Source organism: Oryzias latipes, chromosome 6 (genome assembly GCF_053564925.1).
Source record: "Oryzias latipes strain Hd-rR chromosome 6, Olatipes_Hd-rR_3.1".
NCBI classification, from domain to species: Eukaryota; Metazoa; Chordata; class Actinopteri; order Beloniformes; family Adrianichthyidae; genus Oryzias; species Oryzias latipes.
In genome coordinates, this window is record NC_136242.1 from 24,582,112 (window position 1) to 24,599,863 (window position 17,752).

Here is a 17,752-nt window from a genome sequence, read left to right on the forward strand (position 1 = left end):
GGATTATGGAAAAACCAATATGACAAAATCAAGAATATAATCATCATAAAATAGGTTAAGACATATCGCATGCAGGAAACATTGCATTTGATATTTTTGACCTTTTTTGTTTTTGGAAAATATTACAAAAGCTTTTGCTCATTTGTTCTCCATTTGTGCATAGATTTTAATATATTCAATTCTATTTTGTTGTTGTGATTGTTTTTCACACCATTCACCTCTAAAGAGATAAAACATTTTTAATTAAGTAGCTAGAGTACTGGTTTTAGAAAAAAATGTTGACTTTTTTCTTGTTTGTGTTTTTCTGAGCATTAAACATAAGACATTGCTTGTTCTTGTAAGCTGTAGGCAGAGATGTGTAGTAAAGAGTTACATTTACTACATTCACTTAAGTTACATTTATTGCATAATACTTGATTGATCCCACTTTAAGGATATATCTGAGGAGCAACTCACAGTAGAGACAAAGTAGACACAAGGATGGAAAGATCAAAACAGAACACTGTGGATGCATGGGACTCTTGAAAATACTTTACTCAATTACAATTTAACGAACAATCTATATCAGATTGAATAATAAACAATTTGTAAAACCTGTTCAATATGCATTAAATATATGTTGCCAAGAAGACTTTCAAGTGGACGCTTCTTTGTTTTATCAAATTTGGATAATAATGTTTTAGAGTGAAGAGACTTTGATGGTAATAATAGCAAACTCTATGATAACTTTAGAAAAAAAAGGTTTATAATAAGATCACCTGTAATATAATAGATGAATAATTTTAATTAAAAAACATTGTTTTAAGCTAGCACATGGGAAATCAGGGCTCAATTCACAGTGTGCAATGAGCTTCATCTTGTGTGGGCAAGACTCTTTTTGATTATATTTTTGTCAAAAACAATGTCCAATAAACGTTTTTGGAGCATTTTACATAAAACTTGATTTTTTTATTTTAAAAATATTGCCAATGCTGTATTTTGGACCCTTTTTTCAACAATGTGAAATTTAAACCAAGCTTGTATTGTAAAGGACCTTCACCTTCACATAAGCCACTAAAAGAAGCTTGAAGGTACAACAACAGTAAAAAATAAGTTGAGATATCTGAACTAGTTCTTAACAAAAAAATAATATGTAAAATAGGTCTACATTAAAAACTTGTGTGAAAAAGGCTACACTACAGATCGCTTTTTAATTATTAGTTTATCACAACTGCAGTTTTATCAATATTTTAAAATGATTATTACTTTTCCAGAACTTTCCGAAGTGAATGACTGTGCACATGCGTAGATTGGATAGTTGTTTTCAATTCACGGTCTGGGCTCAATTTATTTTTAATTTTTATATTGATGCTGTCTTGTTGGAATAATTTTTTCGAGTTAAACGTTCAATAAAAAATAATAAAATGTATATTTTTGGATCTTCTCTGCCCATCTCTGGCTGTACTAGATCTGCTGCGTCATGACGCAGGCAGCCCGGAAGACGTTTGTTTGCTGTCAATGCCAACGGCAAGGAGAAGACACCAAGAGCTAAAAGCCCGCATTTGAGACAAGATGGCAGGACTGCCCCGCAGGATCATTAAGGTGTCTACTTTTCATTTCTATTAACAATGAATCGTTCTTCATTCTTTTAATGTTGCCTCGCTCCATTAGGTGAACAATTACGCTAGCTAATAATAGCTGTAGCTAGCTAACGTTAGTTTGATAAAGTAACTTCCGCTTTGCTTCCAAACCCAGTAACACCGACACCCGACATGTTAAAAAGAAAAATACATCAACGCCCCTTAAAGATGGTGGATAAAAGTTTCGCTTTATCCGTGTTTTTCTCTCCTATAATATTTTTGATCCCTCTTCTGTGACCATGTTGTTTGAAAACCTGGCTAACTATGCTAACCCGGCTAGTATGTTAGCCCAATGGATTTGACTAAAGCTTATTCCCCACTTACTGCTCTTCACACCCTGAAAGTGTTCACCTTTAAATAGGGTTTTATTAGCACTTAATATCGCATCTATATTTGTTCCGTGGAAGTTGGTAGTTACACGTCCATTTGGAGTTCACAGGCCATGAATTACTTAATGAAACGGAGGAAAACTTCTGTTTTAAGAAGCTTTTGCGTTATCATACACCATCTCTCACCACCACAATGCAGGGCGGGTAGTTTTATCAAGTAATGTTGAATGTATGATGTCACTGGAGGGTTGGGATGTTTGATTGAATCAAAAAAATATTGGCTTAAAAATGGCATTTGACTGATGAGGACACACTCTTTTCAGTGTGTTGTTGTCTTTTTAAAGTAATAAAATTTATAATAATTCTATTGCCTTGTTTATAGCTATGACTGCTGTATTATACAGCTAAAGCCAGTTTTTAAGCTGTTAGGAAAAAAAACCTCTACATGAGCAGAGGGAGACTTAAGCAAATTTGATTTTTAATTCTGGAATGTTTCTGATATAAGAAACGCTTAAAAAAATTATGGATGATAATTTTTTTGCAAATCTTTGACCATGTATTCCCTCTTTTTTTTTATAACAAAACTAGTGGTAACAAATAAAGAACATTCTCTTCTTTCTTTAAAATCAACTTCCTTTTTTTTTTTTTAACCCAATTCACTCGGTGTAAGATGAATGACTGGGGTGAAGCTCACAGGTGTGTTGGGGAGCAGACTGCAGCATTGCAGCTTTGTGGGAAAAGGTGAGAGGGCTGGGAATGGGAGTTTGGGAGCCGAGCCTTTGAACCCTCAGAGCGTGTGACTGAGACTCTGAGCGCCTCTCCTGTCTGTGTTTTTACTGCACAGTTTTGTCTGTGGGTTATCTGAAACATTTCAGGAATCTCTCCTGCAGCTGCATGGAGGAAAGATCCATTAAACAAATTATGGGTGATAAAAAGCTCAATTTGCATGCATTCCTATTTATAGTTTATTTTAATTTTTACTCCGTGCACATTTTAATTAACTACAATGGAATACCGTTTTTTTAATGTTATAAATCAGTACAGACAGATAATGACAATTGTTTTTGCCTTAATGGGTTTAGATTGTCTCTTTTTATGACATCTCCTGGTGTTAAATTAATCATTTCAACATAAAAACCTGCTTCTTTTTGAAAGTACAGCAGGCATTTCCTTTTTTCTGACTGAGTAGGCAGTAATCTTGCTGCAGTGTCTAGGAGGAAAAGGGAGCGCAGCTCAGCCCCGGTGTGGTGGCTGAGTCAGGGCCGCTTCGAAAAAGACAGTAACCTTGGATTGAAACTCGCAGATTCACTGAAACCTTCCTTCCTTCCTTCCGTCTGTGTTTTAAAGATACAAAAAGATTCAAGTTTGACATTAGTGTTTAAAGAAAACCCTAAACACTGCAGCACCGATGCAATGGACTAAAAGCACAGCGTGGCACCCTAACCAAGGGTTGGCAATGTCCAGAAAATGACTATTTTGAAGTCATTGTCTTTGATTTCATTTGCTTTCATTTATGACTGTGCATGTGGTCTCACAGAATAACAAATGTAAATCTTTCCCTCTCATCCATTCTTATTCTGAAGTTGTAAAAATGCCATGAGCCTCATGGGGACCGGATACATAAAATAACATGTTTGATACGAGTGACCCTTCTGTGTCTCATGCAGCTGCTTATCTGTAGAAAGACCTTTTGTTGTACATTAAGGAGACTTCTTTACTTTCACAAGTGAAATTACATCTTAAGTCCCACTTTTTCTCTGTATCCTATTTACCATGAACAGGATAATGTTTTTCAATCTTTTAATTAAAGATATTTTACCCTTTTGATATTTTTTCTATTTACTTTATTTTCTCTTTTTGCTTCATTTAAATGTTTTGCGTGAGTTTCCTGTTCTATTCTGTTTTACTTGTTACATTTGCACAGAACTTTGCTCTTAAAGTGTTAAATAACGATGGATTAGAATGGTACTGTATGATTATTTACACTTTGTGAAAGTAACAGTCTACCTTCACGCTCATTCATGATGCAGCTGTGTGTCATGTATGTATCATAATTTATTCATCATGAGTTTAAAATAAAATGGTGATCTGCATAAAACGCCATGAATTCGCTGTTAAATTTTTTTTAATGTCAAATCAAAATGTAAACAATTGATTTGCTCATATTGTTGTAAATAAAGAAATAGAATCAAGGCGGTCTCTGACAGCTTCTGCAAACTCAGGAGGGAAGAGACAAAAAAACTCAGTTTCTTGATGTAATCCTGCATGTTTGGTCCGTGGTGTAAGTTATAGTTTAATACACCTGAGTTTTCTAGTTATAGTTTAATAAATCTGAGTTTTTTTTATATTTCATGGTAAGACAAATGAGTTTGCACCAAACCCCTTCCTGGAATTGGCCTCTGTTCTGCTCATAAGTAACCAGCTGTCTTTTCACTGTAGCTTTTTAGAGAGCTTAATATTTGCCTCATCTAGAAAAGCCATGTAAAGTTTGTCTTTTTACCCCTCTTCCCTCTTTTTTTTGTATTTTTTCTTAACTGTCAGGAAACCCAGCGCCTGCTTGCAGAGCCTGTTCCAGGCATCAAGGCAGAGCCCGATGAGAGCAATGCCCGCTACTTTCACGTGGTCATTGCTGGACCTCAGGACTCACCTTTTGAAGGAGGGACCTTTAAACTTGAACTGTTCTTACCAGAGGAATACCCCATGGCGGCACCTAAAGTTCGTTTCATGACTAAAATTTATCATCCCAACGTGGACAAGCTGGGGAGAATATGCCTGGACATTTTGAAAGGTGAGCTAAATCTTGTAACTTTTTTTTTAACCCTGGATTAGTGTTTCATGATTAGTTTTCTGATCGTTTTTGCAGACAAATGGTCACCAGCTCTGCAAATCCGAACAGTCCTGCTATCAATCCAGGCTTTACTAAGTGCACCCAACCCTGACGACCCCTTAGCAAATGATGTTGCAGAGAAATGGAAGTCCAATGAAGCTGAAGCCATAGACATAGGTGAGCCTTCTGATGTGACTCAAACTGTTATTTAAGCTTGTTTTTAGCGCAGCACTCAGTTTGTTGCTTGTTTTGGACTATTGTCAATCAGTCACTTGACAGAAAGCGTTTGGTTTGCCAAATCTACATAATTCTTCAATCACAATCACTTTGTTTTCATTCTGCATTACTTCACTTATTTTTCTTCAAAGGTTTGAGAGTTCAAACGAGAAAGAAAAGTGTGAAAATGTCAATGTCTGTCCGAGAAAAGTGTTTACAGTGTAGTGAGGAGTTTTAAAGCCTTGAAACACTTATAATTGTAAACATAAAGTTAACTACTTGGCAGATTTCGCCTATCACAGGTTATTTTTAGAAAGTAACTACTGTGATACATAAAGGACCACTGTAGTAATAGAATAATGATTTTATTTTGTTAATATGAATAAGTAAAAGTGTGACAGATCTGTGTTTTCCCAAAGTTGGCTGAAAGACATTTTAAAGTGCAGATGAAGACCAGCACTATGCTGTGTTTGAGATGTGGTATAACAAGCAGAGTAAAGACCATTTTTTTGTGATTAATTGTATTTGGGAAATTAATGTGTTTGCCATTACAGTCATAAAAACGTACCCGTGTTTGTATTCACACTGTTGTTGCCTTCACAGCCAAGACATGGACCAGGCTTTATGCTGGAAACAAAAACGAGGTGTAAAGCCGCTCAAGAAGTTGACACAAGTGAACGTCGAGTGTGTGAACACGACTCATGTGCTGCCAAGACCTCCTCCTGCTTCACTTGCATTTAAAGGACACGGCCTTTTAATGTGTGCGTGAAAACAACTGCTATACTGAGTGAATCAAACGCACACACAAGTAATAAAATGACCTGACTTTGTCCTAACTCTCTACTATTCAATTGCATGGGCAAAGGTTTTAGATCTACTCACTTGGCTTTCTTTGTCCATGGGGGGGAGGGAGGGAGGGAGGGGGGTGTCTTATGTCCTACATATTTGGGTTGATGTGCTTTTTTTTTTGTCTTTTGGGGTGGGGGGCAGAGCATCTGACCGAGTGGGGATGAGATTGACTAGGTATTGTCAATATAATGTACTTTTTATGTTTCTTTTAACTTTCTTTTGTTATTTCATTGCTTTCTTTGGTTTACTAAAAGCAGCTAACTACTACTAGTCCACTGTATGTAGACTCTCACCCAGATGGCTTTGTCGTGTGCAGCTCACCCAATAGGACACTCGAGCAGTCATCGCCTTGAAGTCAATTTTTTTGGGGTTCATTCGACTCAAGTTTTAGGACTAAAGCCCAAATGGAGCCTGCCGCTGTCGCCGTTTTTAGTTGCTCTCGGATTAACTGCAGGCCGTGTCGTGGGTACAGTGGGAATTAAGGACCTGTTCTTTGTTTTAGCACATACTGTATGTTACTACACTATAGACGCTTTTGTACTTTTCTTGCTCATGCTCTACTAACTGTTCTTGCTCTTCCCTCCCATATGTCATCTCAGCCATTCTGTCTTGCCTACCCTCAGTGATATTTATTTCACAACTGAGCCATCTATTTTTATTTTTTTTTTGTTCTTCGGTGATGTGATTGGAAATTGGGGTTCTAGATTTGAGTAAGAAAGGCTAGATTGTCGGTGGAATAAATTCAGATCAGTAAAAGCTTGGACTCTGGACTGCTGAGAATGGTCTGCATTCAGTTCACTGTGTAAATTCATACTATATGTTTCTGAGGAGAAGTTTTCTTGCCTCAGACTATTATGTAACTGTTCACCTGCATACTTGTATGTTCTGTAAATAAATTCTGTTGATTAATAGCTAGATGTGAAGAGGTCTTTATTGACGACATCTCATTTGTCAAGAAATGCAGTTTAAAGAGTTTTCAGAACTCAAATTGGATTAAAGTGTTAGTATTGTAATCATTTAAAAGACAAATCACTCGAGCCAACCCAGCAACTATAGGATGAAGGTGGGGCATAGTTTGAACAGGTCACTGGTCCAGTAGGGGCCACATGCTCACAATGCACACCTAGGGGCAATTTAGAGACTAATTAACCCATGAAGAATATTTTTGGACTGTGGGAGGAATCTAAAGAAAATCCACACATGCATGAGTAAACTCAAACCCATTATGCTACACCTTGACGTCTATTGATGCAAACCACATCTGCTCCAAAATTACCTTAATTTAGCGTCTACGTTAAAGCTAAAACATAGGTCACTCTAATTTTCACAGCTGGAAATAAAGGCGTCATTTGGTTTTAATCTTTACTATTTAGCTCTGAAATTGCTGTGATTTTTTTATTTTAATGACGTTCCATAAGCTGGTCAATCAGAGGCTGTGCTATACGAATCGACCGCTAGAGGGAGACCACGAACCATTTCCGTTTAAAACCCGGCTACAAATATAGTTAAGTGTACTTAAAAGTTTGACATAAAAAATTATGCGAATGGAAAGTATATAAAACAAAATTCAGTAAAATGTTCTGTGAATACAAAAATGTAACTTTGTGAGCAAAAGTTAAACTATTTAGATAAATATTATTAGGAAATAATCGCGGGGAAATTGTATGGTAAAACATAGATTTTTTAAAAAAGATTTAGGGATATTCCGAGTGGTACCTGAAGGCATCAAGAAGTATTCCTCATACTGGCGTAAGTCTATATGGGAGCAGCGTGTTTACACGAGTCTGAGTGCGGCCGCCGCAGTTGAGAAAGCATTTGAGTTACGGTAACTATGATGAACGGAGAGCCCCGCGGAAAGGTGGGAGGCAACTTGTTGCGCAGCTTCTGGGTCAGCTGGTTGCGGCTCTCCGACAAGCAGTTGTGAACAGGTCTGTTGGATCGCGCGCGTGCTGACGAATCATCACGCCTGGGACGATAACAGCCACACATGTAGCCCAACATTGCACCACGGCGCACGGATGAATGAACGGGACTCGGTTTTTGGGCTAAACTTCTGCTCCACTATTGCGCTCTCCAGCCCCACCCCCTGGCTCTCCCGAGTTCTGTTTAATTTTCTACCGCTCCACGAACAGAACCGATGATCAAGTTAAAGCAGAACCAGACCAGGACCTACGACGTGGAGGGGTTCAAGAGAAGAGCGGCGTGTTTGTGCTTCAAAGACGAGACAGAGAACGAGGTGAGGTTGGCTGGTTTCATTCATGACCTGCCTGGCTCTGTTTTTGACCCAGTCCCATCATGCAAGTTACTAGCAGCCGGACTGGGTGCAAATCCTTGTTTTTTTCTCCAAACAAGCCAAGGCGCAATCTATCAGTGAGTCAGGCCCGGATTTAGCCAGTCCCTCTATGGGTGGCAGGTAGAATATCAGGGGGGCAAATTTGGGTGTGTTGGGAGTTTAGGGTGTGATATCCCTCAGAGCCTCTAAAATGCATAGAAAACCATGAAATCATCGTATCAGATAGACATCACTTCATCCATATATCTATCTTCCCACACTGGATGAAGCTCATTGCACACCTTAGGAATCGACCTATGTGTCAGCTATGACATACAGGTATATATACTCCTTATTTCTCTGGACAGAAACCAAACTGGTTTAATCTCCACTTCTTTCAGTTTCCTCTTGAGGAAACTGTCAACCCTTTAACAAAACAATGCCACACTCTTGACTTGTTAACCACCTACTTGTTAAGTAATACACATGATCAAAAACAAAAAGATTGGTTTCATAATCCCCTGCTGTCATAGAAACATGTGTCCAATCCCTGCAAAACTATGCTGCTTTCATAATTAGTTGCATTTCTTGCCTGCTTTATTCAAACAGGTTTGGGATGCAACTACTCATGTTGACAACCATAATGGGTAATGCCTTCTAATCTGGAAGGGAGATGAATTTCAGTGGAGGTTTATAAAAAAAAAAAGTCCTATTTGAAGTGGACACCCTCACCTCCACTAGAGGTGAGGGTGTCAGCCTAATGACAGCAGCCGGCTTGAGACATGTGACACGAGGACTGCCTGTTACACAGTGTACTAAACCTCAGTGACCCATTGGCTGGAATTTATAGCAACAAGACGCAGTCACTCACTGCTTCCTGACATACCTGAACCCCAGCTCCTTGTGCGGGGAGCCTCCTCACCCTCCGCAATGCTCATCATCAAGGCCCAACTGCTCCTCTGCATCAGTTATGACGTTGTGAGAAGTCTCTCTTGATCATCGTTGTTAACGCGGCAGGAGGGGGAAAGTTTTGCCCATATCTGCTTTTATTGATTGTTTTTGTCTGTCAATCATCTGGAAGTCAAAGCGGTGAGTCTGTGCAGACAGTTTGCAGAAGCACTGCATGCATACAGACGGGGCAGGGGAGTTCTTGGGTCATCTAGCCAGAAGGGGCCTATTAAAGACCCACTGCCATCATCTTTGGATCTATTCTAAAAGCATTTCCAGTGATTCTTTTAATTATGATTATGCCGTTTTTAGCCAAAATAAACAAAACAACTGTCATTTTCTATGTCATAGTTGCAGAGCGACAGGAAACACCAAAAACACAATTTTCATGGAGGGGGTCTTTAAGGCAGGTAATCTAAAAAAAAACAACAAGCAGGAATCACTTCTTTTACAACAAATATTTAATATTTTGCATCTTTAAATGTACATTTATTTCTGATGCCTTATAATGTATGTAAACAATGTGCCCATGTCAAATATAGTTTTTTCCCTCTAATATCTAAGTTGTTTTATTTGCTATTTTTTTAAAATGTTTTAATCCTAATTTCTACTTTGTTTCGGAAAATGTAAATACCGGTAACAAAATATACCATCATATTTTAGCATTTAGCCCAAATTTTACATTACCTCTGAAACTTAAACAAGCATTTTTTTTTAGGGTTCCTTGATTTTTCTTTGAAGAAAATCCTCCCAATTCCAACCACTGTAGTTTTATGTTGTGCTCTCCTAAGCAAAAAGGCCTTCTTATCTACCAGCAACATGCATGTCACACATAGAATTCTTCATTTCAGACAGATTTCAGGTTTTTGTTTGTGACCAAAGTCTTTTGATCCCTAATAAAACTTTCTTTTTCATTGATAACATAAGGTGTTATCACAAGGATGCACCACAAACTACTGCATCCTATAGATGCTGCAAAAGTTTAATAGTTTTACACAAACACATGATAAAAATCAGTCTGTAGAACAGGTTGTGTTCTTAGTTTTTTGCAGCTCTGTCTGCTCTGGTGTTGGGTATCTGATGGCATCTCTTCCTGTCACTCAAAAGTTGCCCCGGAGATGTTTGTTGGACGACCAACGCTGAGGGAGGAAGTCTGTCTGGTTATGAAATAATAAAAGTGTCCGGAGTATCAGTATTCAGACTGAAACTGTGCGTGTGGCTGCCCCTCACTCTGAAATCCCCAAAGGGTTTGATGTGCGTTGAGCTCCTGATTGTTTTCAAACGGAAAGGCTTCTGCTGATCCAGGGGTTTCAAAAAGCCTGCCGTGTTTGTGTGTAGTTGTGTGTTGGTTGTGAGATGACAGGGCATTGTTTCTATTGTCCCTATAGTGAAGCGGCTGCCCCACTCGCCACCAGCAGGTTTAAAATTGCCGCCTCCTCATTGTTCACCGTGTGGCAATCTGCACTGCATTACTGTTACAGTGTGACTCTGACGGTACAGCTTCAAAACTGTTCTTTGTGCCTTTTTTTTGTAGTTTTATAACTTGCTAGTTTAATAAAAACCTGACAGCTGCTTTGATCCAGCTGGTCATAATGTTGCTTTTGTGTGTCATCTGAAAAAGCCAACCTCCCCAGAAAGATGGATGCACCTGAAAATGCTTAGTCTGCAGATAATAAATTGATTGAACAGATCAGTTGGAAGCAATTTTTTAAAGTTGTGTGATCATTTTTTGACAAAATACTCTTTTTAAATAAAGTTTTAATTGAATTTTGAGTTTCCACATGTTAAAGTACCGTATGTGCATTGATTTTCAAATCAGTTGTGGCTATGAGCGGATGGGAGGGGGTCGTCTGCTGAAGATGACCTGGCTCCTCAGAAAGTGCTCTCACGTGAATGTATTGTGGGTCAGTGTGTGAGGGCCAAGGTGGGGTTAAAGGTCAAGTAATGGCATCAGAGAGATGTCTGTTCAAAAGCAGCAGATGGGATTCAGTTTTGCTATGGAAAAGCACATCCATTTGCTTCCATTCCTATTATTATTATTATTATTATTATTATATTTTTGATTTGCCACCACATTTGTCACACTTAAAAGAGCCGCTCTGATGAAAGTGAAGGTATTGGTGTTTATAAGATGTTGTTATGGCATGTTTCCCATAAGGGAGGACATTTAGAAAGATTAACTGTGAAATAGCATTCTGATTATTTCTTTATTCAAATTAGTGTGAATCAGGAGCAGGCAAAAATAATGCATTTGTGAGGTAGAAGCTAGAATCATTATGCCACCAGCTCCCTGCTCTGCTCCATTCTGATGCATCCACTTGCAGACACATAGATCCACGTACATCTTTGTTTTCCTCGTCTGAGCTGGAATCTGGTTCTGAACTGTACGGGTGGATAGCTCCAATACTGCTCGCCATTCTTGTTGCACCACTAATGTTAGGTTGATCTTGTGAGAAGCTGTAAGCTAGTGTTAGAGAATGTAAACATAGAGGGGAACGGTCCCATCCACAACTCAGAGGAGACATTTTAATGAATTCCTGTCGTTCTGCAGAAACTATGAAATAGAAAACTACAGGTTTTTTTAAAAAATTTTGGTTAAAATGGAACGAACATAAAAAAAAAAAAAAAAAAACACTGCGAATGCTTTTATATTATTTTAAAAGAATATTGGAGTCTTAAATACAAATGGTTTTAATTAGTAGGTTCTACAAAGAGATAAAAAATAATTAGCAGCTTTTTTCAGTTAAATATGATTAAAACTATTTAGCCGATAATATTGCCGATGATCTACTTACAGATTTGCAACCTTTTTCATTGGATTTTATTAGACGTGTCTTTATTTGTTTATATTTGCTCAGTTTGGACCCTACCATTGACCGTTTATGAAAACGGGACTGAGTGTCCCCTTCCTGGTTTTTTAATAAGATGTACCCGCTGGCTTAAAGAAGCCTAACTTTCATAGACTTGTATTGAGAAACAAACAGCTAATACTTAGTAGTCATTCTATTTGTCAGAATAACCATTCTTACTCAGATACCTTTTTTAAACATGTTACAGCTGAGGCTCGTGCCTCACTGTATCAGACAGCTTCTCTTGAAATGTTTCCTTAATTCAGCCGGTCCGGCAGTAATCAGTCTTGAGTGTGGGAAGTGAACCTGAACGCAGCTCACCCAACAATGTAGTTAATCACAGTTCATTCATGATTTAGCAAGGAGGACAATTACCAGTACTTTTCTCATTGGGCCCGGCAGGTTTGGGCTGCTTATAATAGTAATAATAGTTATTTTGAAAAGCTGGCTGCTTTAAAGCGGTAGAGTTTTTCTCATGTGGAGTAAAAGCGCGACGTGCAGTTGCTCCACATTCATTCGGTTGGACGTCAGGGGGTTGAATGGCTGTGGAAGCTGTTCATGACATCTGAATGCAGAGCAGCTCTTGTGATTTAAAAGCTGCCAGCTTTGGTGGTGATGGACTCCTTGTCTACACCTAAACTCTGACAGAGGCCGCTCTGCTCCACAGGTGCTGCTGGTGAGCAGCAGTCGACATCCAGACCAGTGGATTGTTCCGGGAGGAGGAATGGAGCCCGACGAAGAGCCGTGTGGCGCTGCGGTCAGGGAGGTGTACGAAGAGGTGAGCCTCATTTTTTGTTTGGGGGAAGTTTTAAAGCAACCACTGCCTGTCCTTCTACTTTCCTGTCCTAAATATCACTTCTTGCACGTTTCCTTAATCCGCATGTCCGTTAGATCAACACTTTCTTCCCTGATTCACCTCATCCATCTTCTCCTCTAGCTCACATCCAGGTAGGAGCCTGGGGGATGGCATTACCATTTACATTCAACGTCAAACCTTCAACTTCCAGCGTCCGACTCGTCACCCTATCTGAACATTTTTAGCAAACTTCTCCTTCAGGATCACTCCTACTTTGTTCCTCTTTCCATCCACGCCGTGATAAAACAGCGTGAACCTCCACCCAGTCGAGAAGCCTCCTCTCTTTCCATCTGGTCTCTTGAGCGCCTGGCATTTCAACCTTTTTTTCTTTCCATCCCGTCAGCCGACTCTCTAGTTTTCCTTCTCAAAGTCCCCTCATTCAAAGCTCCTACTTTATGATGCCGTGTTCTCACCGGCCTCTGCAACACGCGTTCAGACAGCCACTTCCAATGAATACTTTGTTAAACGCGCGTCAATGCACGTTTTGAGCCTTCACGTTCATGCGTCACGATGCAAGTTTTTTATTCTTATTCTCTTCTTTTTTTCTACGCAAGTTTTTAAGTCAGTTTTCAAGCTCTTTGTACAAAACGCAGGGCCAGTTTGTGCCCAAAATTATTTGACACCAAATTTTTCAGGTTGTTTTCTTCAACACCTGTCAAATGCCTGGTGTGCAGGTACACACTGGGCATGTGATGCTAGTTTAAGAACGTGCTAAATGCGTGTTCTTAAACACGTTTGTTTTTTTTAGCAAACAGTGTTCAAACTGGACTGTTGCTACCTACTCCTAGCACATGTAAGCACAGGCTTGGTGTGAAATGTTAAAGCGGTGCTAATCTTGTAGATCAAAGCTCTTTCTTTAGTAAATGGCGTATGCTTGTATAGCACTTTTCTACCTACCAAAGCGCTTTACAGTCACAGTCCCATTCACACACTGATGACTGAGCCGCTGCCGAATACTGGCGCCAACTTTCCACCAGAGGCAAGGTGGGGTTTGCCCAAGGACACTTCAACATATGGGCGGGCAAGGCGGGAATCCAACCTGCAATCTTCCAATCAGAGTTCAAGGCCTTTCTATTTCTATACATTAAAGACTTAAGTTGTCCTGTCCAGTGTGAACTTAACATCCTGCTCTTGTCATTCCACATCTTCTTCCAATTTCCATCCTGTAGGTCAACAGGACTGGCTCTTGTTAACCTGGAGCTCCGCCGACCCTGTATGACAGTTCCGTTTTGTGATTTGCATGATTGATTTTTGCTTTGCTTTTGCGTTGATGCCCTTCCTGACACAACCCTCTGCATCTCCAGCATCCAAAAGCAATAGATTGTGCCCCTAATGGTTGCATTAGGAAAGTCACAAAAATAAGATTTAAAATACTGGAACATTTTAACTTCCAAGGTCCATACTGATGTTTCATGTAGGCTTCATATAATTTATGATGGAATTCTTTTGGAAGAAAGGAAAGCTCACACATCCCTTTCAAGCTAACCTAATTTTTGGATGCTTTTGTTCGAAAACAGCTGAGGATACCAAGAAAGCACAAACTAATAACTCTAAAAGGTGCCAGTGTCATAAATGCTCCGAGTCTGCAACACATTTGCAGTTTTAAGAGGCAAATCCAGACACGTAGAAATATTTGGCAGTGTTGCCTAACTGACTAGATGATTGCTGCTGTGGTTTGGTGCAGTGGATTGCTGCTTGAGGGCCAGAGTGTTTTACAGCAGAGCGAGCCGTGAACTTCTGCCGCGGCTCGTATGGTGTGCTGACAGACGGTAAATAATGACAGTGACATTTGGGAAGGGTTTCCAGTTACCCACATCCTGCGGCGCACATCCCTGACATGATGAGCCTGGATATAGACGGACCTCGCAGTCTCTAGAGGAGCAATCAACAGTTTGAACTCTGATTTTATCAGTGTCAACACAACAGCAGAACATGTGTTTTTATTTCTTTGGTTTTTGTCAAAGATTTTGGTAGTCTTGTCCAAATTCAAAACGTGAAAAAGTCTCTATTTGTTTAATGTTTTATGCATATCCTCCATGTTTTACACTGTAAGACAAAAAACTAATAATTAAAATCAAATCATGCCTGAAAAACTAATAAAAGATCAGGAAAGGCTTTCAAAAATTATGCACATAAAAATAAAAAAACATTCAAATTAGATTGCCTCCTGTAAACAAAAATCTGTTGAAATTTTCAGTTTATCAGGAGCTTCTGGGATTTTTTCTTTTTAGAAAACTTTATTTAAAACACATTCTTTACAGTTTCCAGGGTAAATTTGTATTATCCTTTCTTCCCTTAAAACTATTTTGGTATTTATTCTCTTGTTAATGTTGCCTTGTTAAATTTGCAAAGCCTAATATACGCTTTAAAAATCCTCAACGTCATTTCATACATATTGATTTTTGTCATTTTGCACAGGCTGGTGTAAAGGGGAAACTTGGTAGATTACTTGGCATGTTCGAGGTAGGTTTACCAAACTGTAATGCATCACTGTTTAAGAATAAATATACAATTTAAATGTAAAACAAAGTTAAATACAGTAGAATTGTGCCTATAATTCATGGTCTTCTGCAGATATGAAAGAACTACTCAATGTTGCTCAACTTTATTTTTTTGTCAACAAAACTTCATGGTATTAAACTTTTCATCTGAACTCTGCAGCAAAATCAAGACAGAAAGCACAGGACTTATGTTTATACCCTGATCGTGACAGAGACTCTGGAGGACTGGGAGGACTCTGTCAACATTGGTATGATTTTTGTCCTGCCATTATATTTTTGAATTAAAAGCAATGACTCTTTGCAACAAATGAAAATGTATATAATAATTCATTAAGAATACTATTGTGTAAATAAAAACAACTTGTTTCCGTCAAGTAGCCTATAAAACCTATGATCCTTTTGAATTGATGTGTGAAAAAATGTTCAGACATAAATCTTTTCAAATTTACTCTGCTGGCTTATAAACAAGTTTATTATCAGGGTTTTTTTTCCTGAAAGATTTAATTGTATACGGTGTTTACTTCTATAGTCGCAGTCCCATTCACCCACGCCAACACACATTCACACACTGCAGCTGTAAAAGGGACACACAGGCAAGCAAGGTGGGAACTGAACCTGTGATTTTCCTATCAGAGGTCGACCACTCCATCCCAGCACCACAGCCGGCCCCGTCCTCTATGACGTTGCTGTTTTGGTTTCACGTTTAAAATTTCAAACTACATGGTTTTCTAAGAGCATTTTATTTTTGTCCTGTAGGAGTATTTCCTTTTGTTAAAACTCATAAAAGTTTAACACCACTAACTAAAGCCATCTGGGTCTTGTTTGGGTATTAGTGGGTTAAAACTGTACCATGCAGTTCTGCATGAGGCCATTTTGAAAATTTAGCAAGAATTTTTGAAATCAGGATGATGTCAGATGTGGAACTGAACTTGCTTTATGGAGACTTAAGTACCATGAAATTACATATATTTAGTATCCAACCCTTGAAAATTGTTGCCTGCTTTTATTTTATGTATTCATTTTGAGAAGGGAAACTAACTTGGGTGTATTTATTACTAACTTTGTCCTTAATTTACAACATCTGCTGACAAAATAGGTTTGAAAACATGTAACTGGTTAACTGCTGTGAAACACAAATTTGTTTAATTAAATGAGTAAAAATATGTTTGAAATTAGTTTTTCCCTTATATAATAAGTCTATTAAAGCATAGCTTCATTTATTTATAGAATATATAAATGAAAATTTATTTAAAAAAACAACTATTTGAAGTCATCTTTTATTTCCATTTTTTCCTGATTGGGCATGAATTGCTTTTCCAAATGTTTTTTATTTTAATTTTTATTCTTTGTGGATCACTAATCCTGCATTTGTTTTTCCTTCTTTTCAAAGTAAGAGCATGTCTTTTAAAATGTGTTTTATTCTGTTTTAGTCTTTGCAGAAGTACCTTAATGAGCATTTATTCAATGCTTTACCTCAGAGTAGCATTGTTTACTCTCACCTGTTGAGTACTGTTATCTACATTTAAACTTCTCTTTTGTCCTTCCACGAGTGCCCTCACAGGCAGGAAGAGGAAGTGGTTTAAGATTGATGAAGCCATCGAAGAGCTGCAGAGCCACAAGCCTGTCCACGCAGAGTACCTGCTGAGACTCGCAGACTCCTGTGGTCCTTTTCGTGTCTATACCCCAAGTACCGACAGCTGTCCGTGCACTCGTGTGGCAGAAAACGGTGCATCCCATTGCTTTGTTTGCTCCACACAGGGCTCTGATCTGGTCAACAGATAAGACTCACTGCAGGCAGATCCACCGAGAGGACTGTGTTGGACTTCATGGTCTGAGATGATTGCATTAACCCTGCCTTTTAAAATGTACAGAATGAATTTATATCAAATCCAAGTTGAATTGGACTAAAGAGATGTATGATTCTTTATAAATGTATTTATCAATTTCATTAAATATTTTCCAACTGCAGTTGAAGCCAAGCATCTACTTAAAATATCAGGTGGATTAACTTTGCTGTGCATATGCAATGTAAAGATATTACAAGAGAACTATATGTTGAGTTGAGCTGTCAGGGGTTTTCATAAGATTTGTACTGTATGAAGCTGGTGCCAATTTGATTTTTTTGTAGAATGTTTTGTAGAAAAATTGTGGCTTTTTCTAGTGTCATTTTGTGCTCATTTGAAGTGATGGGTAAAACCCCAGATTTCTGCTAGTAGTTAAAATTTTCTTTAATTATATGATGAAGCAGTTTTTCTGAAGAAAATCATATTTATAAAACATAAAATTATGCAGGCACCTTTTAAATGTGAATTAAAAATATCCTATTAAATAAAAACAATTCAAATTTTATAGTAAAATGACTTTGTGTTTTTCTTTCTCCACGTCTCTGTACCAGAACCAAACCTTTATTTTTACTTTGATCATCACTTTTTGAGGTAACTCTTATTTATTGCACTTTAAGTATCATTAATAAATATAATTTATAC

The 17,752-nt window shown here is 38.3% G+C and overlaps 2 protein-coding genes across 2 annotated transcripts; both read left to right on the forward strand.

Annotated features, from left to right (window-relative positions):
- The first annotated feature begins 1,428 nt into the window (after positions 1-1,428).
- On the forward strand, positions 1,429-6,751 carry ube2na (ubiquitin-conjugating enzyme E2Na). Its single transcript, XM_004069716.5, has 4 exons — positions 1,429-1,581; positions 4,490-4,736; positions 4,812-4,952; positions 5,595-6,751. Exons 1-4 carry the CDS (start codon positions 1,552-1,554, stop codon positions 5,639-5,641), a joined length of 465 nt encoding a protein of 154 aa, XP_004069764.1. The 5' UTR covers positions 1,429-1,551; the 3' UTR covers positions 5,642-6,751.
- Positions 6,752-7,700: 949 nt separating this feature from the next.
- Positions 7,701-17,623, forward strand: nudt4a (nudix (nucleoside diphosphate linked moiety X)-type motif 4a). The gene is made up of 5 exons (XM_004069717.5): positions 7,701-8,076; positions 12,577-12,687; positions 15,184-15,228; positions 15,427-15,514; positions 16,828-17,623. Exons 1-5 carry the CDS (start codon positions 7,978-7,980, stop codon positions 17,046-17,048), a joined length of 564 nt encoding a protein of 187 aa, XP_004069765.1. The 5' UTR covers positions 7,701-7,977; the 3' UTR covers positions 17,049-17,623.
- Positions 17,624-17,752: the final 129 nt, after the last annotated feature.